General features: G+C 38.2%; 1 protein-coding gene across 2 annotated transcripts in view; it reads left to right on the forward strand.

Moving 5' to 3' along the window:
- The first annotated feature begins 51 nt into the window (after positions 1-51).
- The window catches only part of LOC112054435 (histone-lysine N-methyltransferase SETD2), a 38,700-nt gene continuing 11,606 nt past the window's right edge, over positions 52-27,145 (forward strand). Inside the window, exons 1-17 of one of the 2 annotated variants that reach the window (XM_052891326.1) lie at positions 52-261; positions 368-2,239; positions 2,487-2,615; positions 4,020-4,319; positions 5,739-5,826; positions 9,324-9,485; positions 9,997-10,217; positions 11,736-11,881; positions 17,771-17,907; positions 18,166-18,494; positions 19,307-19,484; positions 20,292-20,590; positions 21,368-21,485; positions 22,327-22,471; positions 23,541-23,642; positions 25,585-25,688; positions 26,397-26,558. In XM_052891326.1, the coding sequence (XP_052747286.1) occupies positions 528-2,239; positions 2,487-2,615; positions 4,020-4,319; positions 5,739-5,826; positions 9,324-9,485; positions 9,997-10,217; positions 11,736-11,881; positions 17,771-17,907; positions 18,166-18,494; positions 19,307-19,484; positions 20,292-20,590; positions 21,368-21,485; positions 22,327-22,471; positions 23,541-23,642; positions 25,585-25,688; positions 26,397-26,558 (4,332 nt within the window). In that variant the 5' untranslated portion in view covers positions 52-261; positions 368-527. The remainder of the gene's footprint in view (positions 262-367; positions 2,240-2,486; positions 2,616-4,019; positions 4,320-5,738; positions 5,827-9,323; positions 9,486-9,996; positions 10,218-11,735; positions 11,882-17,770; positions 17,908-18,165; positions 18,495-19,306; positions 19,485-20,291; positions 20,591-21,367; positions 21,486-22,326; positions 22,472-23,540; positions 23,643-25,584; positions 25,689-26,396; positions 26,559-27,145) is intronic. The other variant, XM_052891327.1, reaches the window with a different exon arrangement.

A 27,145-nucleotide genomic window follows, 5' to 3' on the forward strand; every position in this document is an offset into this window, starting at 1 on the left:
TAGACAATCTAAATCTCAGAGGAATTATATTTTTATGAGCGCCATCTTTATGTACAATAATGACAACTATGGTATAAAAATGATGGTCGATTGATGCCAATTAAAAAAAGTGATGAATTAAATTAAATATTTATTTAATAAATGAAATATTAATTTATTATTGTTTCAGTTTCTTTGTGAAAGGATATTGTGAGATACTTCTAAACAAGGATAATATCCCTAATAAATACAGGTCTTTCATAAAAATGTATGACAAGAATGGTAAGTGTTCATGAAATGTATTACTCGTTTTATGTTTTTGGGGCAATGCACCGGTCGTTAGGCTAAATGTATTTTTTTTATTAAACATAATGTTTTATTTTTACAGAAATTGCCTTGTAAAACGTTGTAAATACTGGGTGTTCACATGCATCATAACAACATGGCATTGACAACCGAGTAACGATTGAAAGAGGTCACTGTTTTCATTCCAAAGCATGCTTGTATGTTTGGTGTAGCTGTGTGAATTCTGTGTTCGTTTGCCTATAATGGCAAAGAGGAGGAAGCCGTCTACACAAGTCCCTTCGCGGCGTTCTACACGACGCGGGAAACAGGGCGAGGTGGCCAACGCAAGCGAGGGTGAGACCTCTGCTTCCACCGAACCGCAACCCGAGACATCCGGCGAAAACAAAGAGCCCCCGGAAACCGAGAGTGGGGAAATTAAGCCCTCCACTCAAACCATACAAAATTCTGATGTAAAAGTATTAAAAACCGCTCAAACAAATCTAATTCCATTTGTGGCACTGCATAAAAAATTCGGTAAATTTCGATGTTTACTTAGTAAAAGTGATGGACTCAAATACGATATTGGTAGTGACAGTGAAACCAACAGTAGTGTAGACACTAGAGGCATGGATCCACATTGTGGTTCAGAGTCTGATTCAAATGCAATGGACAATAATTCAGACACATACAGCAGGGCTTGCCCCAGCCCTCTGATCTTGCAAGGGAACTCTAGAGAAATGTCACCAGTTCTCACACAAAAAGAGTGTACAATGTCTCTTCTACAAAAAGAATTACAGACTGTCAGTGATGACATAAGTGAGATAATTGAGAAGTCTGAGACGGTGCAGGATAGTGTAAGTATAAATTCTTTAGAACAAATTGATTCAGATATAAAAATTATGAGTGAAGTGGAGGACAATCAAAATCAAGAGGAATCTGGTAAAGAAATCAGCATACCTGTCAATGAAAATGAAGAACATCATGAATTAACAGTTGCAGAGCATTTGGAATATAATGATGATGATGAAGTAATAACCATTGTCCAAATAGTTGAAGATGACAACCAGGAGCTTTATTACAACATCAACATTGAGAGTCCAAATCAGTTAATACTGGAAGAAACAAATTCAAAGAAAGAGGAATGCAAAGAAGATTTTCAAAAAGATTTTGCTAAACTCAATCTTCAAATTGAATCAAATCCAAACTCTCCTATGGAGGCTTCAGATATTATTGATCTCAGTACACCACCTTGTGGTACTCCTGATCCTCAAAATGACTTAGTAATAAGGCCAGACCCTAGTTTAACGCCGAGCTCAACTCTGTCAGATGATAGTAACTCATCTAGAATGGTAGAACAGAATCCTAATAATTCCAATGACTCAGCAGAGTCCTCACCAACCGGGGTTCGAAGATCTAGTAGAATTAAAACTATAAGCAATATGAAACAAAAAACAAAAGGCTTTGGCTTAGTAAAGACACCTTTGAAGAAAGCTTTGATCACACAGACCAAGTTGAAGCTAGAAGAAATGGGATCTGATAGCCAAGAGAAGTCTTGTGATGGACTACAAAATAATGCAAATCCTTTACATTTCCCAGTTCCCTCAGAAATGCCTGTTAAAGTAAAATCTCGATGGAGGAGATCTAGTGAGCTAGAAATGGGTGCAAATTCTCCTCTTAACTCTCCGTTAGCTAGTCCAGGATTGCCATCAAAATTGCCACCTCTAGAAGAAGAACAAAAAGTGTTGGGAATTGAAAAACCTGACACACCACTCACCAAAGAGGCTTACGACAAGATAATAGAAGAGAGAATAAGCCAGTATGAACATTTAGAAGAGAATGAGTATTTATGTGATCGTATGATAAGTAAGGAGACAAAGAAAATGATTTGTGATTGCTTTATGACAAGAGATGAGTTGGAGAGAGGGGAGCTTGCTTGCGGAGAAGATTGTTTAAATAGACTTCTTATGATTGAGTGGTAAATATATTTTTTAATTACCAAAATTGGCAAATAAATGCTGTTGCCAATTTGCTATTTTGGTTTTTTGGCAAACAGGTTTTATAAAATTTTATTTATTTTTATAAAATAAAATATAATAATTTTTATGATTATGATTTCTTGAATTAAAGTATAGGAAAATCAATAAAAAAACGTTTATGAAATCCTACATGAATAATAATAATTATTATTATCAGAATGTTTATTAATATTATATAATTTTCAGTAACTCTAGATGTCCAGTTGGCGATAGATGTACAAACAGAAGGTTTCAGAAAAGGCAAAATGGATCTCTGAAAGTGTTTTACGCTGACAAGAAAGGGTGTGGTGTAGAGGCCAGTGCGGATATTCCCAAGTGAGTAGTACCTATACAGAATGCCTTCATTTCCTAAAATTCTTAACTATAAGAGTTGTAATATTAATAATAATAAACAATAAACATTGTACTTGTAAAATATGCTATGCTAAATACTGTCACATTATCTGTGGAATTTTTAATGTAGCAAAATTCAGTATAAAGACTGACCTCACTTATAAAAAACTAATGCTTAAATCTGTCATAGTTATGTAGTTTTTAAAGTAACAAGGATGCCATTACTAATAATATTATAATAAATAATTGTCTATTATTTAGATTTTAGGTAATCTCAATATGTCAGTTGGATTGTGACTTGCGAAATAATTATGGCGAATGTATTTTTCAGTGACTTAATATTTAACTATAGTTTTGTAATTTATAGTATTATATAATTTCAAATAGAACCATATCAAAATAACATAATATACTTAATTACTCATATTATTTATCTTGTTAACCACCTTATTAAATTATTATTTACTTTGTCTGTGAGAAAATATCTTTGTAGGTGACCGTTTTTAGGGTTCTGTACCCAAAGGGTAAAATGGGACCTTATTAATAAGACTCTACTGTCCTTCTGTCTGTCACTAGGCTGTATCTCATGGGCCATGATAATTGGACAGTTGAAAGTTCACAGATAATGTATTTCAGCCATCATTATAACAACTACCAACTAAAAACCAGAATAAAATAAACATTTAAGAAACTCCTCTGTAACAAACATTCTGTTTTTATAATGTGTAATAAACCCTTTATGGGCAGGTCCTACTTGCACTTGGACAGGTATTTTAAAAATAAAATAGGTATCCCCAAAAAGATAGATATATGCCAGTCTACTTTTTTGTACATCTAAAAAAGAGGAATTACACTTTTTTTTTTGGAGAGATAAACAGCGTTTTCAACGAAAGCTCATAAATTAACGTACATTTAATATTTCATATTTCAAATTTTAATCAATTCACACGAAATCTTTCTCATAAATCAATAAATGTTGGTGAAAACAGCATCAAAATCCTCTTCGTGATGTGAGTTCACCGCAAACAGATGGATGCAGTGAAGGACCATTATTTTATAATATTGCGTATATCTGTAGGTCTGTATTTTAAGGATATTATTTTATCTTCTAAAAAAACCGGTCACATGCAATGCAATTATTGCAATGTGTGAACTTATTGGAACGTTGAAAATCTGTTCTTTAAAGTTACGGTCAGAGATTTCTATGCGGATTTGCAAAGTATTTATTTATACCCTTTTACCCTATATGTACCCTATTACCCTATATATATATACCCTATTTGCTAGTATGTATTTTTATATTGTAGTTTTTATTTATTATATTTATTTATAGTAATATTATTACATTACCCTGTTAATTTTTCATTGCCCCCTTTTATTTTGCAGCGGCGAATTCCTAATGGAGTACGTAGGCGAAGTTTTAGATTATGAACAATTTTACAAACGAGCGCAGGCATATTCTGATGACAACAACTTGCACCACTACTTCATGTCGTTGAAGGGTGATACAGTCATTGATGCAACGCTTAAGGGCAACATATCAAGGTTCATAAACCATTCATGTGAACCGAACGCCGAAACTCAGAAGTGGACCGTGAACGGAGAACTGAGGATAGGTTTCTTCAGTAAAAGGGATATTGCTGTTGGGGAGGAGATAACCTTCGACTACCAGTTTCAACGGTTTGGGTAAGTTTTATTTTTGTTTTTACATTAAATACTACTTTTTGCCACATCAACATAAAATAGGATAATTTATTAAGGTCTTCATTTTATAAATAAGTTCTATTTGTGGAATTTATTTAACTAAAAAAGTGTATACGGTTTGTGGACTAACATTTTATGTCTGTTGCTTTGATGTTTATTTTTGAATCTTTTTTGAGTGATTTATTTATAAATGATAGGATCAGCGCAAGAAATAAAGTTAACCTAGCTCAATGAGTCGTAAAACATTAGTTTTTTTTTACGAAGAACTGATTGACATTGGTGTCCGACTTGTTATAGTGACGTCATGAACCAGTTGAAAAATAGTCCACCATGGCCGACAGGCATTTTGGCTCGTATTGTCAAAAAGATATTTAAAAACTAAAAAAAAAAAAAAAAACATACATACAGCCGAACGTAGAACCTCCTCCTTTTTGGAAGTCGGTTAAAAATATTCATGTAATCACGTCTCAAAAAAGAAATATTTTTTTCAATCTAGTAGAACAATAATTAACTAAGACCTTTAAAAAAATGTCAACTAGCGTATTTTCTCTACATGAATGATTGTAGAAAGATAAAATTAATAAAAAGGAATTGTACTGTAGTGGGCCGGTAATGGCGATGTGTCTGCTGATTACAACCCATATTCAGCTCACTGTTGAGAACGAATCTCCTCAGAATGAGAGGGGTTACTCCTTAGTCCACCATGCTGGCTGCAAATGCATATTGGCAGACTTCACACACTTAAAGAGAATTATGAAAATTCTTATGTAGGTGTGCAGGTTTCCTCACGACGTTTTTCCTTCACAGTTTGAGACACGTGATATTTAATTTCTTTTTGTGATGTTTCCAGGACGGATATATATTTTGTTTCACCATATAAATTTAAATAAAATAAAAAAGCCTTTTATTTCTTGTTTTACAAGTAATAATGAAATTTAAACAAATTATACTTATTAAATAAAAATACATTTAAAAACAAATTTTTAAAAGTAAGACAAGAACCCCTCTAGGACAGGATCTTTGGCTAGTTTAATCCATGCCAGCGATTTTTGCGATCTATATATATAAAAATGAATTGCTGTTCGTTAGTCTCGCTAAAACTCAAGAACGGCTTAACGGATTTATCTTATCTTGGTTTTGAAATGTTCGTGGAGGTATAGGGAAGGTTTAAAAGGTGAGTAAAAATCAAATAATTTCCGGGAAAAGCCTAAAAACTGCCCTTTTCTATTTCCCATACAAACGTTTAAGAGTCAAGCGGTAGGGGTAGGGTAGGGGTAGAGGTATAGAAGGGTAGAGTAGGGATAGAGAATAAATGCACTTATGTCAAAACGAAGCTTGACCGGGTCCGCTAGTGTCACTATATAATTACATACAAACATAATATTATGTTGTTTGGTGCAGCAAGGTGGCGCAGCGTTGCTACTGTGGCGCTGAAAATTGCCGCGGTTGGATCGGCGCTGAGCCTGACTCGGACGACGAGTACGATGAGGTAAAGTTGTAACATCGGTTATAGTGGACACTCAACTTAGTGAACACTCACCTGAGTGGACACTCACCCGAGTGGACACTCACCTGAGTGGACACTCACCCGAGTGGATACACACCCGGGTGGACACTCACCCAGTGTGGGCACCAGCGGCGAACATTTCATACAAGCCGATTCCCGCCGCGTTACCTTTAAAAATTCATGCATATTCATTGTATTACAGTGTCTAAATATGTTTATAAGAAACCGTAGTTTGAACCACAATGCGAAAATACAATTTCACCATCAACTAATCAAAAAAAATAATACTGTACTTTGCTCTTAGTAAGGAGCATTTTTTTTTAATTTTCCGTTAAATTCCCTTCCGTTTATCTAAATTTATCATTATCATAATGGTAAACAGCCTACTACGAACCGTAAATCAATTCATAATTCAGGAAATCCCATGTTAGTACAAATCTTAAGCCCGCTTCCATCGACTTCCATCGACTCCATCTTCAGTTAACATCTGATGAAGAACGCAGTCAAGGGTTAATTTGTGACATAATAAAAAAAAATCTACAAGAAACGCTCCACTCGCTTGTTGCGACCTGTGGCTTCGGTTGACTGATTGAATTTTAAATCTATTTAAATTAGGTATCTAAATTGTATGAAAATAAGAAAATCAGCGCTGAGCCTGACTCGGACGACGAATACGATGAGGTAACGTTGTAACATCGGTTATAGTGGACACTCAACTTAGTGGACACTCACCCGAGTGAACACTCACCTGAGTGGACACTCACCCGAGTGGACACTCACCTGAGTGGACACTTACCTGAGTGGACACTCACCCGAGTGGACACCAGCGGCGAACATTTCATGCAAGCCGATTCCCGCCGCGTTACCTTTAAAAAATCATGCATATTCATTGTATTACAGTGTCTAAATATGTTTATAAGAAACCGTAGTTTGAACCACGCTATATGAATTTCCTTTTCTTTAGAACGGCTCACCTTCATTTAAATTTCATCATACGCCACTGGTGGACACTCACCTGAATGTACAATTTGAGTTAAATAAACTAATTTAGCTTATATTGTTTTCTTATATACGAGTAAGTTTCTGTAAATAATGGTAAATGTTAGGTTTTACCGGTAACTAAATGGTTAAAAGATGGGCGATGCGGGTCATTAACTAGCTTCGCGTTCTCAGAAAACACTAATGTAAGAATGTGATGAAAAAATTGCAAACAATTTTTGTAGGTCAATTCCTGCTTGTTGGATTATTATGTACTCTTGTTTTATAAGGTAATATTGAAGCCTGTCTGGATGTATGACATCGAGCTATGTGGAAGTTCCAGCAACTCAAACATATCCATTCTGCAAAGGACCCAAAACTTAATTTTGAGAAGAATCTGGTGTTCCGTGGTTCATAAAAACGAGATTCACGAGCAACTAAAGGTGAAAACTGTCAATCAAGAGATTGACAGTGTCTCGTAAAAGTATAAAACACGACTAATGAGTCATCCAAATGTTCTGGCTTCAAAACTGATTCACAGAACATATCAGAGCAGGCTTAAAAGGAAGCACATTATTTATAGTAGGGGAGCCCGGGATGCTAAATTTGCAGTTACTCGAGCGTCATTGAGACCGATTACATTTGGTAGATTAAATTATAGGAAGAATAAATGGTTATTTACTTTTTCCGCTTTTAGCGGGGGGAAAAAAAACTACAGATTTTAAAAACAATTTTTATTACTTTGGCTTACTGAAATTGTTAGAAAATTTTAGCGATTAATTAGGAGATTATTTCCTTAAAAATAAGTAAAAAATTAATCGCACTCGTACCTCGAGCACTAAAATATAAGGGTTTAATTTTGTAACTTTGAAACCCTCCCATTCCATTACGTTACGCTCAAATCGTCAGATTTTCGAAATGTGCAGTTTTTAGCTATCAACTCACCTACCTTATCTTAATCTGACGTGCTGGTTGAGTATTTATAAAGTTAGTTTTTTTTTTGGTTGCCCTAAACGTACCCACCAATATTAAGGGCTCATACTCGGTGGAGGTACTCGACAAAGTGTAAGGTATAGTCCCTTATGTTTATCTGCCGCGCTCGAGTAACTGCAAAAATCCCCTCTTCGGCTCCTCTACTATTAGACATATTATTATAAAAACAATGAGGGGATGTTCTCACTGGGGAATACACTCGAAAAGCGAAGTTATCATAGAACGCTGATTTTTTTTCTTCTGGGTATACCTGAAGAAGAAAAAAAAATCCTGCTCTTTGGATTATTATTGTAATATGGAATAGTAGTCATTATTTACGTATAGGTAAACTAATACGTCATAATTTTGTATCATTCGACAATTCGATAATGTTTATCGATATATTCAGACGTGTCCAATAATATGAAAGAAAATAGGTCAAGGGTGTATGTGATCCTTATTCATTTTTTGGTACGACGAATTACGATATTATCGCCGGGAAATATCTCGTGTAGCTTACGTCGCTTATTGAGGGCGACGTTGCCGCTCCATACGGGTATCGACGTCAACGACTTATTGCGACGTTGCCGCTCTTACAGGTGCAGCATCAGTTTCAAATGAATTCAAAGTAGACACTATACCGGGGTATTGGAATTTTAAAACCATATTGCGGGTTATTTCAATAAAAAACAGCAATGAATTTTCTTATTTTCATATAAAATGGATACCTAATTTAAATAGATTTAAAATTCAATCAGTCAACCGAAGCCACAGATCGCAGCAACGCAACGTTTCTTACCATTATGATAATGATAAATTTAGATTTAGAACGGAATTTAACGGAAAATTTATAAAAAAATGCTCCTTACTAAGAGCAAAGTACACGCTTATTATTTTTTTTTGCTTAGTTGATGGTGAAATAGTATTTTCGCATTGTTTAGAAGCAAATAATGGGCAAAACTAGCTTTTGACTGGTTGGTATTTGGCTTTGGCCGTGGCAAGTTACCACCCTACGGGACGGGGAATGGGGTATGGATGTTTATCCTCCTCCTAACAAGTTGGCCCGCTTCTATCTTTGATCACCTTCCATCAGGTGAGATTGTAGTCAAGGGTTAACTTGTAAAGAAGTTTGAATAAAATACATATTTTACCTTGAGAACGCATTTACACGAATAACAAGTTGAAATTTAAGAGAACAGTCATGAATGTAGCCTAGAATAACGACATTTATTCCAGGAATTATTTACGCGAAATAAAAACACCCTGTATAATATATAAAATATATTTAAACGAACTAAAGGTTCTTCATAGAACATAAATAGGAATCGTCTCGATCACGTTAGTTTTCAAACAAAAATAACCGTATCTACCTACCTATTAATGGACCTAATAGATCCAAATTTATTATGAAGTAGTTAATTAATTTTGCTATTCTCTACGACATATTTATATATTTTTTTAAGTAGCAAAGTAAAAATTTTACACCAGTGTATCCTAAGTTGTTAAGCAATTCCATGTTTTATATTCAGGAGGAGGAAGACGTGTCTACATCGAAATCGGGTACAACAGAATCGTCGGAGGAGGCGCGCGAACTGACAGGCGGAGTTGAGACAGAGATAAAGCGGGTGCGCAAGCCGAAAAGAGATAGGAAATACAAGCCCAAGGCGCCAGATCTAGTGCAGGACGCTGATGTAAGACGACTTTCAAATTTGTATTATTAAATAACTATTTTTTTAATCTATAAAGTTATTTAATTGTTATTTTTTCAGTTAAATTTTTTGTCAATTTTAGTTTTGGATTCATAAAATTTATTTATTTTATTGCTTTCATCCATAACTTCATTATACGGAAGACATTTCATAACCCTTACTTGGGAAATGATCGAATCTCCATATGAAGTTCCATCGACTAGTTCACCCTCTTCAAGTTTTATTTGTGGGTGGATCTAAGTCCGTTATCAAGGTCCAATCCGACACTATACAAAAAAATACATAAAATCGATCAGTTTTTTACAAAGAAAATCGATTTGTTTTGTATTTGTATAGAATCATACAAATACAAAACAAATCGATTTTCTTTGTAATATAATCAATTTAAAATAGATTATAAAACACTGATCATAATACTATTACTATTTTTAACTATTTGACTACTATGTCATATTGCCTGTAACATAACTTGCATACATTTCTTTTGCGACAGATTGAAGACGACCTAGAAGCGCTGAGCCGTACAGGCGTGAAGAACCAAGCGCACACGCTGCGACTGTCGCGTACGGTTGTGCGCGCCAAGACGCGACCGGCGCAGACCGCTCTGTTGCGACTGTTGCGCGATTCGCACCTACCGTGTAGACGCTTGTTCCTCGACTATCGCGGTTTGCGACTCCTGGCGCCGTGGTGTCTTGATGCGCCGCTTGCCTTTAGGTAAGTAGATTTAAAATCTTAAAATCCTACTAATATTATAAACGCGAAAGTTTGTATGGTAGTTTGTTTGGATGTTTGTTACTCTTTAAAGGCGCAAATACTGAACCGATTTAGCTGAAATTTGCGCTGCTATTAGTTGACATCTGTCTGTTTCTCTACATTATTAGGCCGACTGGTTAGAATAGGGTAGTTGACTCGTATCAAATTTAATATAAACAATATTAATTTCGTATAGTACTTGAAATAAAGGTCCGAAATATATCGATATTAATTAATAAAAGTTAAGGATTTCTTATAGAAGTTAATTTAAAAATCATATATTTTTTCAAATTTTCCAAATGTCACAATGTTACTTGATGTACTAAACATCAAAGTATATCAATCTAGTAGAACAATCCTACTTCCTACTAATATTATAAACGCAAAAGTTTGTATGGATGTTTGTTATTCTTTAACGCCGCAACTACTGAACCGCTTTGGCTGAAATTTGGAATGGAAATAGATTTTATTCTGGATTAACACATAGGTTAGTTTTTATCCCGAAAAAATCCACGAATTCCCGAGATTTGTTAAGACCTGATGATTTTGATGGTATGAATGTTTGTTACTCTTTCACGTCTCGGCTACTGAACCGAAACACCGATTTGTGAAAAACTAAATTCCGCACGGACGAAGTCGCAGGCTTACGCTAGTAATGAATAATTTAAGACCGTTTAAAAAAAAGTTTCAATTATCCTATTGAGAAATGTTTCAAGAAAGGTTTACTGTTTGAGAGACCTTTGTATATGTCGGCGGATTATACTAAATCCCACTTCTGATGACGGAGCCATAGTCTAAGAGCAGGTTCTAAGCTTTACGTGTCAAGGATAGCAGATACACAAAGTAACACCATCAATTGTTAGCGGAACGATCATTTTACTTACTAACACAGTTCTACCCTCTAACTACAATATTAATCAATTATAGCGCTGATACTATCACATGAAAACCAGGGTTATCTATCACAATAAATAACGTAGATTTTGCTAAAGAAATTGAATATTACGTGTCTCAAACGGTGAAGGAAAACATCGTGAGGAAACCGTGAGCGTGAGCATACCAGAGAATTTTCTTATTTTTTTTTTTTATTCTTTACAAGTTAGCCCTTGACTACAATCTCACCTGATTATAAGTGATGATGCAGTCTAAGATGGAAGCGGGCTAACTTGTTAGGAGGAGGATGAAAATCCACACCCCTTTCGGTTTCTACACGGCATCGTACCGGAACGCTAAATCGCTTGGCGGTACGTCTTTGCCGGTAGGGTGGTAACTAGCCACGGCCGAAGCCTCCCACCAGCCTACTCTTATTAATTCTCTGCGTGTGTGAAGTCTGCCAATCTGCATTGGGCCAGCGTGGTGGACTATTGGCCTAACCCCTCTCATTCTGAGAGGAGACTCGAGCTCAGCAGTGAGAAGAATATGGGTTGATAACGAACGATTTGCTAACCAATCAACTCACTTGCCGATATATATCTTCAGACTGGAAATGCTCCTGACTGTGGACCGTTTGCCGATCCCCAACAAGACGATGGTCCAAGAGAGCCGGTTCTTCACCATCGTCGAGCGATGGCTGAGCGCCAGCGCGGCTCCTGTATCTGATACTGTATTGATTGATGAAGCTACAGGTATTTATCATCATCCCTAGCCAATTTCAAAAAGGACATTTCCTTTTTTCGTGTAGCTATTAATCTATTTTAATCATATTACATTATAATTTATATTTTAATTTTTTTTTTGTTCATTTAAATGTATTCGTATTTCAATGCATGCGGTTTTTTTTCTTTTAAATTTGTATCTATATTCTTTTACCTATGTATAGCTGTAAAACTGTTTAACTTTAACTTTAATTAGTATTATAATTATAAAGATAATCTTATTATTTAGAGCATGTAGTGTTAACCTATAAGTGGCCGAACATTTTGCCTTGTTACCTATGTTATTAAAATATTATATAGCTTGTAAGAAATGTAAGGTTGTTGGTTAACCAAATAAATTAAAAAAAAATCATTACCAACACAAGTACCACCTCAGCATGATGCTGCAGCAACCGCTGCAGCATCATGCTGAGGCAGTAACCTTTTTAGCTGAAGTAACATTATTATTAGTTTTATAAGTTAAAATAAGTGGCATGTACGAAGAGACCGCACACCAGGAAGCCACACTCTGCAGAGTCTTATCGGATGGTGTGCAGCCCCTTTTTAATTTTTTTTTGTTTACTTAATTTGAATCTGTTTTTTTTTTCTCAGTTGTATGTACTCAGCTAAATAAAGAATTTTATTATTATTATTATTATATTAATATCCATGACTAGGTACAGTCAATATTCATTATTATATTATATAACAGTAGCGAAGAGCGGAATTTTGTACTATGTATCTCGATCATGTGTTTTTGGCTGAATACCTACCTTTTTTTCATTCTTTACAAGTTAACCCTTGACTACAATCTCACCTGAGGGTAAGTGATGATGCAATCTAAGATGGAAGCGAGCTAACCTATTAGAAGGAGGATGAAAATCCATACTCCTTTCGGTTTCTACACGGCATCATACCGGAACGCTAAATCGCTTGGCGGTACGTCCTTGCCGGTAGGGTGGTAACTAGCCACGGCCGAAGCCTTCCATCAGCCAGTCCTGGACCAATTAAGAAAATCTCAATCGGCCCAGCCGGGGATCGAACCCAGGACCTCCGTTTTGTAAATCCACCGCGCATACCACTGGGCCATGGAGGCCGTCCTTACTAATTCTTTACCTTACTACATCTTCCTAGATCAATCAAAAGCACAGCAGCACTAAACAAACACATAAAATCTAGCACAATTTAAACTAACAAAAAAATCTAACACGCACAATAAACTAAATACTAAAATAAATTATTATTTTCTAAAACCAATACGCGAGGTGTCTGACTATTGACCTTGACTATTGAACTATTGACCTTATCATTTAGATAATAACATCCTTATCATTTTGAAATAAGCGGGATAATAATTGTCCCTCTCAGACGCACATACTCGTTAGAAAGAGATAAAAAATAAAACCTGATGTCAAGTAGCTTGCATTTGCTCGTACAACCGCCATTTGTCTGGGCGTCCATTGCTGTTTCTGTTTATTAATTAGCACCTATAAAATACAAGTACAGGCCTATCGCCGTAATGTACGCTTACCAAGAAAAGTGTAACAGAAGGTGGGAGAAGTAAAATAATATTTTCACTGTACACAAATTTATTCGATAACAATTTCAGCATAGCTTCCGCTATAATGTTAATATTACACACTGATGGTAGTATATCAATAAATCTGCCAAACAACCCTCTATTTTATAATATTTGCAAAGTTAGTGTCTACTGTGGGTAACACGAATATGTTAACAATACAAGTACGTTTTAATAATAGTTCCGGAGTATTATTATAAAACCAAACGTTATAATTCTATCTAAAACACATTAATTAATTAGAGGAGATTTATAACAATCGTAAAATAATATTAAAATATCGAAACACAAAATTGAGAAATTAAATACAATATAAATCATAACGTGACGTCACAATTGTTAAGAGTAAAATAACCAATGATGAATTTCATCATCATCATCATCATCATATCAGCCGATGGACGTCCACTGCAGGACATAGGCCTTTTGTAGGGACTTCCAAACATCACGACACTGAGCCACCTGCATCCAGCGAATCCCTGCGACTCGCTTGATGTCGTCAGTCCACCTGGTGGGGGGTCGGCCAACACTGCGCTTACTAGTGCGGGGTCGCCATTCCAGCACTTTGGGACCCCAACGTCCATCGGCTCTTCGAACTATGTGCCCCGCCCATTGCCACTTCAGCTTCGCAACTCGTTGAGCTATGTCGGTGACTTTGGTTCTTCTGCGGATCTCCTCATTTCTGATTCGATCACGCAGAGATACTCCTAACATAGCTCGTTCCATCGCCCGCTGGGTGACTCTGAGCCTTCTTATGAAGCCCATAGTTAGCGACCAAGTCTCGGAACCATAGGTCATCACTGGCAACACGCACTGTTCGAAGACTTTTGTCTTCAGGCACTGAGGAATTTCGGACGAAAAGATGTCGCGAAGTTTCCCGAATGCAACCCAGCCGAGTTGGATTCGACGGTTCACCTCTTTCTCGAAATTGGACCTACCTAACTGGATCATATGTCCTAGGTATATGTATTCGTCTACAATTTCGAGTGCAGCGTTCTCAACTATAACTGGGTGGAGCGATACATGAGCATTACACATTATTTTTGTTTTGCCCATGTTCATTTTCAGGCCCACCTGTTGAGAAACGCTGCTGAGGTCATTGAGCATGGTACTAAGGTCATCCAGAGTCTGTGCCATGATGACTACATCGTCCGCGAACCGCAGTTGAGTGATGTACTCGCCATTGATGTTGATGCCAAGTCCGCCCCAGTCCAGAAGCTTAAAGACGTCTTCCAATGCGGCGGTAAATAGCTTCGGAGAGATCACATCTCCCTGACGCACTCCTCGCTGCAACTGGATTGGCCTCGTAGTCTGATCCTGAATACGGACTGACATAGTGGCGTTTTCGTACAAGCACTTCAACGCTTGGATATACCTGTAATCAATTCGGCATCTCTGCAATGACCTTAGCACAGCCCAGGTTTCCACCGAATCGAAGGCTTTCTCATAGTCCACAAACGCTAAGCAAAGTGGCTGGTTATACTCGTGAGTCTTCTGTATAACCTGCCGCAGCGTATGGATGTGGTCTATGGTACTAAAGCCTTTTCGGAAACCGGCTTGTTCGGGAGGCTGGAAGTCGTCAAACCTATTAGCGAGACGATTCGTAATGACTCTCGAGAACAATTTGTAAACATGGCTTAGCAGCGAGATGGGTCTGTAATTCTTCAGCAAGGTGTTGTCACCTTTTTTGAAGAACAGAACCACCACGCTCCTATGCCACGCCTCAGGCGTCGTGCCCTCGTGAATGACGGAATTGAACAATCGCTGAAGGACTTTAAGTATCGGTTTTCCACCCGCTTTCAGGAGTTCTGCTGTGATTCCGTCCTCACCTGGCGCCTTATTGTTCTTCAGGTGTTTGAGAGCCACACTAATCTCGTATAGGCTGACGTCCGGGATATCTTCGGTATAGTGTCGGGTCAACTTGGCTCTGGGGTCTTTAGCCAAGTTGTCAACAGGCTGCTGAGTAGTCGAGTATAGCTGTCCATAGAACTTCTCGACCTCACTTAATAACTCGGGCTTGGAAGAAATCAGATTACCGTGCTCGGTCTTCAAACGCGTCAGCTGCCTCTGTCCAATAGACAGATCTCTGGCGAAAACTTTCGAGCCGCGATTGTTTTCAATCGCATTTTTAATACGCTCGGTATTGAAGTTTCGCAAGTCGCTGGTTTGTGACTTAGAGATCTGTCTACTGATTTGTCGGTATTTTGACGCATCTGCTGAAGACTGTAATCTCATTTCTTGCCTCTCTTCCATGAGTTTAAGTGTATGGTCTGAGAACTTTTTGTTTCTTTTCGTACGGTGGGTCTTATAGAACTTAGACCCAACGGAATGGACAGTTTCAACGAACCTGTTGTTCAGATCGTCCACAGTTTCGCAATTTGCTAGGCAATCAAAGCGGTTCTGCAGTTCTAGTTGAAAGGACTCGGGGTTTTGGATATGGGCACGAGTAGGTCGGAGCGTAGACTTCACCAGTCGATACCGTTCCAGCTGAACGTTGATATTCAACGTGCCTCTAACCATTCGGTGATCGCTACCGGTTTTCACCCTATGGATCACAGAAACATCGTTGAATATTTGCCGTTTGGTAGACAAGATGAAGTCAATCTCATTTTTCGTGGAACCATCGGGGCTCATCCAGGTCCATTTCCTGTGTGGTGGCTTCTTGAAGAAGGAGTTCATCATAAAGAGGCCCTCCTTCTCCATGAAGTCAACCAACATTTGGCCCCTATCGTTCCGTTGCCCATACCCAAATCGTCCCACTTTCAACTCTGAATCGCTACGTTCGCCCAGCTTTGCGTTAAAATCCCCCATCACAACATTGTAATAAGAGTTTGAGGCATGTATGGCTTTAGAAATATCTTCATACAATACCTCTACCTCCTCGTCGGGATGTGTCGAGGTCGGTGCGTAAACCTGTATAACCTTCAACGAATACCGTTTGGTAATTCGGAGGACTAGGAACGCTACCCTGCTCGACACACTCTCGACTTTTACAACATTGTTCACGAGGGACTTGTGAACGATAAATCCGACACCACCCTGGGACTGTTGGTCGCCCTCCCGGTAGTAGAGCATGTTGCCGGATTCAAGGATTATCGAGCCCTCCCCCTCTCTTCGGACTTCAGACAATCCTATGACATCCCAGTGCAACTTGCTCATAACTTCTTCCAGCTCGATGACCTTTTCGTCGGACCTCAAAGTGCGTGCGTTGTATGTTGCCAGGTCTAGTCGTTGGGGTTGGCAGCGGAATCTCTGCCGGAGATTCTTAACACCCCTTGCCCCGCCGTTACCGTAACCGCTGCCAGAGCCAGGAATAGCGGGGCTGCCGGGGACTAGGGGCTGTGTTATATTTGTTCGGTCCATACAAAGTTTTGCCCGATACTGACCACGCTGGGCATGCGGGTTGGTCAGTGCAGTGCTAGATTATTCGCGCCGATGTCGCTGCTGCCCGACACCGGCCTGAGGCATTTCATAATCTAGCCTTTGGGAATGGGTATACCGCCATTCGTCGGTCGCCAGAGCCTCGTCGGTCCATCTGCAGGGTGCACCACGAGCAGGTGAGGTTGACAATTGGGGAGACAGACTGGTACTAGCCTCCCCCTTACACCCCTTATGATGAATTTATATTATGTAAAATAAATAATTATATTTATATAAATCATTAATAATAACCTCTATACTGTTCGGATTGATAATCATTGTTATTTAATTAAATTTAACTATAATAACCGGAAGTCATAAAAGTATGAAATGGAATGACGCTATTATACGCTAGGCGGCGACACGTATCTATACGAAATAGGCGGGAAGCAGGTACTATTTGTAACAAAAGCTAAAATTTATCGGCTTGTTTGCGTGGAGTTTAAAGTATAGATTATAGAAATAGTGTGATAATACAATATACCTATTTCGAACATATAAAATAAATTACAATTATGAATATGTGGGAGTATAATATATATATTTTTAAAAGGTAACTCGGTGGGAACCAAGTTGTTAGAACAACACGCCCCTGTTATATAGTAAAGTCAGAGCCGTGATATGACTTCTGCCTCCGTTTCCTGAGGGTGTGGGTTCGAATCCGGCCCAAGGCAATAAATAGCACGTGTCTCAACAGTGAAGGAAAAACATCGTAAATGAAAGCTGCATACCAGAGAATTTTCTGCGTGTGTGAAGTCTGCCAATCCGCATTGGGCCAGCGTGGTGGACTATTGGCCTAACCCCTCTCATTCTGAGAGGTCACTCGATCTCGGCAGTGAGCCGGATAATAATAATAAAAAAATATATAAACTCTTTTTTAGGTTTGCCAATAGATATTCACAATAGAACAGCGCAAGATGAAGTCGCGGCGTTAGAAAAGAACAAAGAAATCGCAGCGATATCCGAGAAAGTCAAAGATCTTTGCAATCAGTTGCTCGAGAGATGGTCTAGTTTAAAGGTAACAGTTTATAAATATCATATTAATTAAAGTTTTCTTTTTACATCACTGACAAGTAAAAAAACATGACTTAATAATTTTACTAAAATTAAAGATTGTCACAAAAGAGTAGAAAATAAATGAGGGCGCTGTAGTCACTCATTGTCGTTCTTATTGCAACTACCTTGATACTTGATGATAATAGATGTTTTGTTCTGTAGATAGGTAATATTATACAGTTCTAAAAACACTGTATTTCTAATTACCACTTACTTTTAGGAAGTCTTCAAAATCCCAAAGAAAGAGCGAATCCAACAAATGAAGGAGCACGAACGCCAAGCGAACGTGGAACGCCGTGCGGCCGACTCCAGCGGCACTAGAGATAGAGATAGAGACAGAGATAGAGAGAACAGAAGAGACGAGCGGGAACGAGAGAGAAGAGATGAGCGGGACAGAGAAAGAGAACGGGAGAGGGACAGGGAGAGGGAACGCGAAAGGGAGAGAGAGAGGAACAGGGAGAGAGAACGGGAACGTGAGAGGGAGAGGGAAAGAGACGACCGCGATAGAAGAAAACGGAGAAACAGCCCGGAAGCTAGGAGAAGTATTCGGTAAGAGATTAATTTATTTTTGTTGAATACGTTTACACCACTAGATAGTATAAATGAAAAAAAACCATCCTCACTTTTTAATTTTTAGACAAGACAAATAACATTAAATGTTAGCAAAATAGATACAACTTTCAACCCCTATTTCACCCTCTTCTTTTTGATTCTATCTTTTCGTAAGTTCTTTTCCAAGGTCCCATTTTTTGCAATGGATATGTAAATAATTTAGATTTAATTTATTTGAATGATTATAAAAATAATTCAGTGCTGGTAATCGAAGGCTAACCCTCCATACAAAACTGTGATATGTCCTTGCCCAGAATCGGTAAAAAAACATCTTAAAAACGCTACGAACACACAGACCTAATATCTGATTTATAATATTAGACTTGGTCGCTAACTATGGGCCTCATAAGAAGGCTCATAGTCACACAGCGGGCGATGGAACGAGCTATGTTAGGTGTATCTCTGCGTGATCGAATCAGAAATGAGGAGATCCGCAGAAGAACAAAAGTCACCGACATAGCTCAACGAGTTGCGAAGCTGAAGTGGCAATGGGCGGGGCACATAGTTCGAAGAGCCGATGGACGTTGAGGTCCTAAAGTGCTGGAATGGCGACCCCGCACTAGTAAGCGCAGTGTTGGCCGACCCCCCACCAGGTGGACTGACGACATCAAAGGGAGTCGCAGGAATTCGCTGGATGCAGGTGGCTCAGTATCGTAATGTTTAGAAGTCCCTACAAAAGGCCTATGTCCTGCAGTGGACGTCCATCGGCTGATATGATGAATATTAGTACGGATTCCTCTGTATAACAGTCTGAACGAGCGCGTCCTGGCGTCTGTGCCGCCGATGAGCAAAGAGGAGAGGCGGAGAGCGTTTGCGGAAGCGGCGGCGGCGGCGGACGAAAGCCGGCGACAGCGCGACCGCGACCCGCCCCCGCCGCACTCCTGGCCGCCACACTTCCCGCACTGGCCGCCGGACGCTTTCACACAGGTACCTACGTTCAGGGGCGTAACTACAGTATAGCACATTTAGTGGTGTAACAGTCTGAACGAGCGCGTCCTAGCGTCTATGTTGCTGATGTACAAAGAGGAGACAGACGGTTTCACACAGTTACGATCGCTCAGTGGCATAACTGCTTTTCATAGTCGTATTTACATTAGTATTGTAACAATCTGAATGAGCGCGTCATCTATGCCTCCGATGAGGTAGGAGATCTTATCATAGCCGTTTTAAAATAGCGAGACGCCGTGAACAATGGCATCTTTTATCCGACATCCAGTCGACCCGCACGAACAGATTTGCATCAACGTTTCTAGCAATAACTGCTAAGATATCAAATTCCCTGAAATTTTAAAAAACAAACGTATACTTTGGGTCATGTATCTGCAAAAAATTTACGTAAGTAATTATGCATATGAATACATTTTTCATAATCATCATTATCAACCCATATTCGGCTCACTGAGCTGATGAGCTCGAGTCTCTCTTCAGAATGAGAGGGGTTAGGCCAATAGCCCACCACGCTGGACCAATGCGGATTGGCAGACTTCACACTCGCAGAGAATTATGAAAATTCTCTGGAGTGCAGATTTCCTCACAATGTTTTTCTTTCACCGTTTTGAGACACGTGATATTTAATTTCTTAAAATGCACACAACTGAAAAAGTTGAAGGTGCATGCCCCGGACCGGATTCGAACCCACACCCTCCGGAATCGGAGGCAGAGGTCATATCCACTGGGCTGTCACAGCTCTGAATACATTTTTACAAACCATAAGAGGATCTTATTCATTTACAGATGTTCCCGCAAGGTATGATGGGCGGTAATCCAAACATGATCAGCGGAGCGTCCAACTTGATGGGCAATCCCGCAAACATGATGGGCGGTCCACCAAGCATCATGGGGAACCCACCGAACTTGATAGGCGGACCGAACATGGTGCCCATGGTTCCACCTGGAGTTCCAGGAATGATGCCTGGAGTCATACCTCCGGATATACCCCCCGAGTGGATCGGTCCAAATGGAGAGTTCCAAGGTCCTCCTGGATTCTGTCAACCGTTTCCCGGACAGCAGCCATTTTGTATGCCACAGCCTAAGTAAGTGACCATTTGTTATTGATTTATTTAATTTAAGAAGGAAGGAGAGCCTTATGAGGCCCATAGTTAGCGACCAAACAATGGCCAATAGGTCAAAGGTTAGTCGCAAAGCTGTTCGTAGAGCTGGTAAACGTTGAGTTACTAAGGTGCTGGAACGGCGACCCCGCACTAGAAAGCGAAATGTTGGTCGACCCCCCACCAGGTGGAGTGAAAATATCAAGCAAGTCGCAGGGAATTCGCTGGGTGCAGAGGAGGCTCTGGATCGTGATGTTTGGTAGTCCCTACAAAAGACCATCAGCTGGTATGATGATGATGATATAATGAGAGGAAAATACACATTTTATCGTAGGGTAGGTAATCAGTTACAAACGGTGCCACCAGGCCAGACCTCAGTTAATTTTGAATATTTAGAATTCTAAAAATAGAACCAAAGACGTTTGTACGTGCTGCTGTGAACTACGCAAAGATCGCAAAATTTAGAAAATAGCCAAATAAAAAATAGAAAACATTATACATAAAAAAGTGAGAATAGCTTCTTAAATTAGACAAAATCTTGATAACAGCCTCTTCAATAGCTACTCAAAAACTTGATAAAGCCTTTCTAATAGGAAGTCAAAATCTTGAAAAATGCTCAAATATGAATGCTCATTGCCAACTACGCTTGAGTGGCATAATTGTGTGTAATACTACTATTTTAATTGTATTTTTTTACTCTGTTGTGTATTATAAATAACATTTTGTCTCTTTCTGTTGATAATTTTTATATCAATGTTACAGCATGATGGGTATCAGCGGTTTCGGCATGGGCGGGTTCGTGTTCGGCCAGCAGTTGCCGTTTCCGGTGCCTCAGCACAACCTGTCGCAGCCGCCGCCCATGGCATTACCTAGCACGGCGGTAAGTATTACATTACTTTACCTTTCATTTTTTTTTTAGCAGACTCAAAGGTGTTTACAAGAAAAAGAAAACTAATGTCGAACAAACGTTATGATTCACAACATTACCCAAATAAGACCCTAGAAAGGAAGATAATGACCTTGAGTGAAGTCACGCACTTGTGAACGATGTGTGTAGGGTTAAAAATATCTTTGACAGATATCTAACACTCCCCTTTTCCACTCAAGTCACTCTCCCCGCATACCCCAAGTAATCCATAAAGAATTACACAACAAGAGATGTGAACGGCTCGAACGCCACGAGCACACTGAAGCCGTCCGTACCGCAAGTCGTTGCAACGCGGCGATAACATTTTTAAAATTAATTATATTCCATTAATTAAAGCAATTAGTTTAATTTATCACTTCTGTCGAGCTTCCCCAGACGCACACTTTCGTTTTAGTTACATATTGAGTGAAACTTAAACAGTTAATATAATGATTTATTTATTTTGCTATCATCCGCGAAAAGTCGACGAACCCATGCGACAACAACACCCAGGTCCGACAAAATACTCTCTACGTACGTTTCACCCCGAAACCGTGCAATTCACGTGCAATTGCACGTTGTAGAGTCAACATCTCCTGAGGATGATCCGGTTTCGGGGTGAAACGTACGTAGAGAGTATTTTGTCGGACCTAGGTGACGTTGTCGCATGGGTTCGTCGACTTTTCGCGGATGATAGCAAAATAAATAAATCATTATATAATCATGATGAACTTCCGCAAAGTAACGCCTGCTTCTATCCAATATTTAAACAGTTAAGTCAGTCAGTGTAGTTACGCCACTGGTTGTGTCCTAGGTGCAGCCGGTGGAGGACGGCAAGGAGGCGGTGCTGCCGTCGCTGTGGCGCAGCGCGGTGGACGAGCGCGGGCGCCGCTACTACTACCACGTGAAGCTGCGCCAGCCGCAGTGGCAGCCGCCCGCGCCGCCGATCGCCTCGCCTGGTGAGTGTGAGACGAGCCGGTGCTGTATGCTGCCGGTGCTGTGTGCTGCCGGTGCTGAGTGCTGTCGGTGCTGAGTGCTGTCGGTGCTGTGGCGCAGCGCGGTGGACGAGCGCAGGCGCCGTTACTACTTCTACCGAAAATAATTAAATAATTTGAATATTAAGAGACTTAAGAAACTAATTAAATATTGTGAATAACAAGCTTATTAAACTAATTAAAAAATGTGAATATCTAGCTCATGAAATTAATTAAATAATATGAATATCTAGCTTATGAAACTAATTAAATAATATGAAAATCTAGCTTAGGAAACTAATTAAATACTCGGAACATCTTGCTTATAAAATTAATTAAATAATGTGAATATCTAGCTTATGAAACTAATTAAATAATGTAAAATCTAGCTTAGAAAACTAAAATACTCGGAATATCCAGCTTGTGAAACTAATTCAATAGTGTGAAAATCTAGCTCAGGAAACTAATTAAATACTCGAATTATCTAGCTTATCAAACTAATTAAATAATGTGAAAATCTAGCTTATGAAATTAATTAAATAATGTGAAAAGCTAGTTTAGGAAACTAATTAAATACTCGAAATGTCTAGCTTATTAAACTTATTAAATAATGTGAAAATCTAGCTTAGGAAACTAATTTAATAATGTGAAAATCTAGCTTAGAAAACTAATTAAATACCCAGGATATCTAGCTTATGAAACTAATTCAATGGTGTGAAAATCTAGCTTAGGGAACTAATTAAATACTCGAAATATCTAGCTTATGAAACTAATTAAATGGTGTGAAAATCTAGCTTAGGGAACTAATTAAATACTCGAAATATCTAGCTTATGAAACGAATTAAATAATGTGAAATCTAGCTTAGGAAACTACTTAAATACTCGAAATATCTAGCTTAGGAAACTAATTAAATACTCGAAATATCTAGCTTAGGAAACTAATTAAATACTCGGAATATCTAGGTTAAGAAACAAATTAAATAATGTGAATAATGACACTATGTATTTAATTGATTTAATGCGCAGTAAAACATGTCAATATTAATTTCTTTAGCAGAAGAAAGTTCATCGGAAGAGGAAACTGAACCGGTGGAAGCTACAGTCATGAGGCTGACCAAAGGGAAAGTTGTGGAAGGTGTCAACGGAATTTACGAAGGTATTTACTTACATTACATTATAGTATACAAGTAAATGGAACTTCCTTAGTTAAGTGTAAAACTATCGATAACTAGCAGACGCTCCGCGGTTTTATCTGCGTAGTTCCCGATCCCGTGGGAATAGGGTGATAAAATGTAACCTATGACACTCACAAATAACGTGGCATTCTATTGTTTTTTTTTAATTCTTTACAAGTTAGCCCTTGACTACAATCTCACCTGGTGGTAAGTGATGATGCAGTCTAAGATGGAAGCGGGCTAACTTGTTAGGAGGAGGATGAAAATCCACACACCTTTCGGTTTCTACATGTCATCGCACCGGAACGCTAAGTCTAACAACTGTTTGTCTTTGTAGTGATGAGATAATTGTCCCATTTGATCACGACCTATAAGAAACGCAAACTCTTAGTGGTCAGACTATCTATACTATGCACAAAAATTAAGGGAGCAGAAAAAAAATCCAAATTTTTGGGGGATTTTCAACAGGCTGTAACTTATACAAAAATGGTCGTACAGCAAAAAAATAAAAAGCAAATTGTAGCTCTAAGTGTTTAGTTTTTGGATCTGAGTTTGAAAATTTTTTTTTGAAAATATTTTTCGAGTAATCATAAGAAAACCACCGAAAAAAAAATTTTCGAAGTTTTTTTGGTTTTTTTTTTAATCTACGGACGTGGAAAAAATTTTTTCGACTCAACCTCCATATGGACCGGATAGCTTGTTTATTCAGATTTAATTTCGTTTTTTTTAAATCTCGATACGAGCATTTCTCGCTGAGATATCGATGTTTGAATGGAAAAAGATCATTTTGTCTTTGATTACCAATATCTCAGCAACCAATGATCGCACAGAAATTTTGAGGTTGGTTTCAAAAATTTGAATAAACCCTCTACAAGGATTGGCAATTGAATTTTGAAAAAAAATTTTTTTTTCAATCATTACATGAATTTGAAAAAGCATCCAAAAAAGGGCTTTTTGTCGTTTTTTGGAAAATCAAGCGCCCAATCTAAAATATTGTGGTAACCACTGACATTAAGTGTGCCTTTTACTGTTCAATATATCCACAAAAACCCTACAAAGTTTCAATTCAATCCAGCCAACCGTTTTTTTTTCCACTTGATCGAATTTTTGAAAAAATTAAAGGAGCAAGAATTTCGCTCTGAAAATGTCATAATTTACGCTTTTGTGCTTGCGCACGTGTATGTGTGTGTTCCACAGTATTTTGTGACTCCAAACTCACTCTCCGAAGATGTATGTGTGTGTGTGTGTGTGTGTGTGTGTGTGGAAGTGACGAACCACAGGGTCTCAATCTCTGATAAAACCACACACATACACGTGCGCAAGCACAAAAGCGTAAATTATGCTATTATATTAGTAAAGTATAAACAAGCTATCCGGTCCATATGGAGGTTGAGTCGAAAAAATTTTTTCCACGTCCGTAGATTAAAAAAAAAACCAAAAAAATTTGGAAAATTTTTTTTTCGGTGGTTTTCTTATGATTACTCGAAAAATATTTTCAAAAAAAAATTTTCAAACTCAGATCCAAAAACTAAACACTTAGAGCTACAATTTGCTTTTTATTTTTTTGCTGTACGACCATTTTTGTATAAGTTACAGCCTGTTGAAAATCCCCCAAAAATTTGGATTTTTTTTCTGCTCCCTTAATTTTTGTGCATAGTATATGTTCTCCTTTATCTATATTTCTATACTAATATTATAAAGCTGAAGAGTTTGTTTGTTTGATTGATTGAACGCGCTAATCACAGGAACTACTGGTCCGATTTAAAAAATTTTTTCAGTGTTAGATAGCCCATTTATCGAGGAAGGCTATAGGCTATATTTTATCCCCGCATTCCTACGGGAACGGGAACCACGCGGGTGAAACTGCGCGGCATCTACTAGTAATTACATAATTTAGGTGTTGTGACATAAAACATTTTACAGTGATAAAAGAAGATTCGCATAACGGCCTGATACCGGACCACGCGTTGGTTAACATCAAACCTAGAAAGCGAAGACCAGGGCTCGTCTCCGAAAGACCCATCAGTGTAAGTAAAAACCCATTTTCCTTAACTATAAAAAAATCATTAATTTTAAAATGTGTTACAAATCACAATAGGGATGATGACAGTTTTGTAAATTGTATATAAATTAAGAGTATGCTAATAGTAAAGCAATTTTGTTGAAGTAACAGTGTATTTGTGATCACTATTTTCGGAGGTACGGGGATTTAAATATTTATATTTGCAGCACTGCCACGGATCGCTCAAAAACGACCTATAGAAAATGGCTCGAATGAATGACGTCATCGGTCATAGTGATCCTTACATTTGTATGGGCGTTCAAACAAAACTACAAATGTACAAATTTATGTTTATACTTACTTATACAAGACGAGATGCATAATGTAAACGATTTTTCAATTCAGGGTTTCAAAACATTTTAAATGATTGAAAAAATTAATACCACGGATCGCTCAAAAACGAACCATAGAAAATGGCTCGAATGAATGTCGTCGTCGGTCATAGTGATCCTTAGATTTGTATAGGCGTTCAAACAAAACTACAAATGTACAAATTTATGTTTATACTTACTTATACAAGACGAGATACATAATGTAAACGATTTTTCAATTCAGGGGTTCAAAACATTTTTAATGATTGAAAAAATTAACTAAATTATTAACTCTCTATTGTAGTCTGTCACTTGCTTCAAAGTCATACTTGTTTAAACAACTTTGTGTAACAAATGAACAGCCCCGCACAGAAGAAGACAAGTTGGCTGGCAGGATGGAGGTGAAGCGGTACAAGCAGACCAAGGAGAAGCTGCGGCGGCGGCGCGAGAAGTTGCTGCAGAAGGTGCGCCTGCTGTCGGCGGCCAAGCGACGGGGGAAGGAGATCTCGCAGCAGGAGCTCAAGGTGACCAGCTCGTACTCGACTTTATCTATAATGTTATGACACTAAAATCAAAATCAAAAATCATTTATTTCAAATAGGCTCAGTTTACAAGCACTTTTGACACGTCAGTTGACTATTCGTAAAGATTCTACCACCGGTTCGTAAGGCAGGTTCTGCTGAGAAGATACCGGCAACAAACTCAACAGTTGCTCTTTTGAAAAAGTCATACAGTATTATAATTTACAATTGATAACAATTACTGTTTACATTTCTTATCGTTTTACTTCCTGTCTAGTACTAGTCATACTAGTCACACTATTGACTCGATGTACTAACCTGATTAGTAATCCATTAGCCTTTCCAATGGGTTGTTAACACCTGCCTACATTGGAAATTAATAAAGTAGTGAAAAACTAATCAAATGCTTAAAATGAAATAATTAAGACAGGGATTGTAAATATTCACGTAGTTAATTATTATCTGTTTTCTTTCTTTTATTTCCTACTTTTTACTCGTAAAAGCATAAAAAAGCATAGTTATAAAATAAATAAAAAAAATAAAATAAAATAAAATATGTTTATTTCAGGCCTTGACCCTTGTTATAAAGC

This window comes from Bicyclus anynana, chromosome 3 (assembly GCF_947172395.1).
Source record: "Bicyclus anynana chromosome 3, ilBicAnyn1.1, whole genome shotgun sequence".
Lineage (NCBI taxonomy): Eukaryota > Metazoa > Arthropoda > Insecta > Lepidoptera > Nymphalidae > Bicyclus > Bicyclus anynana.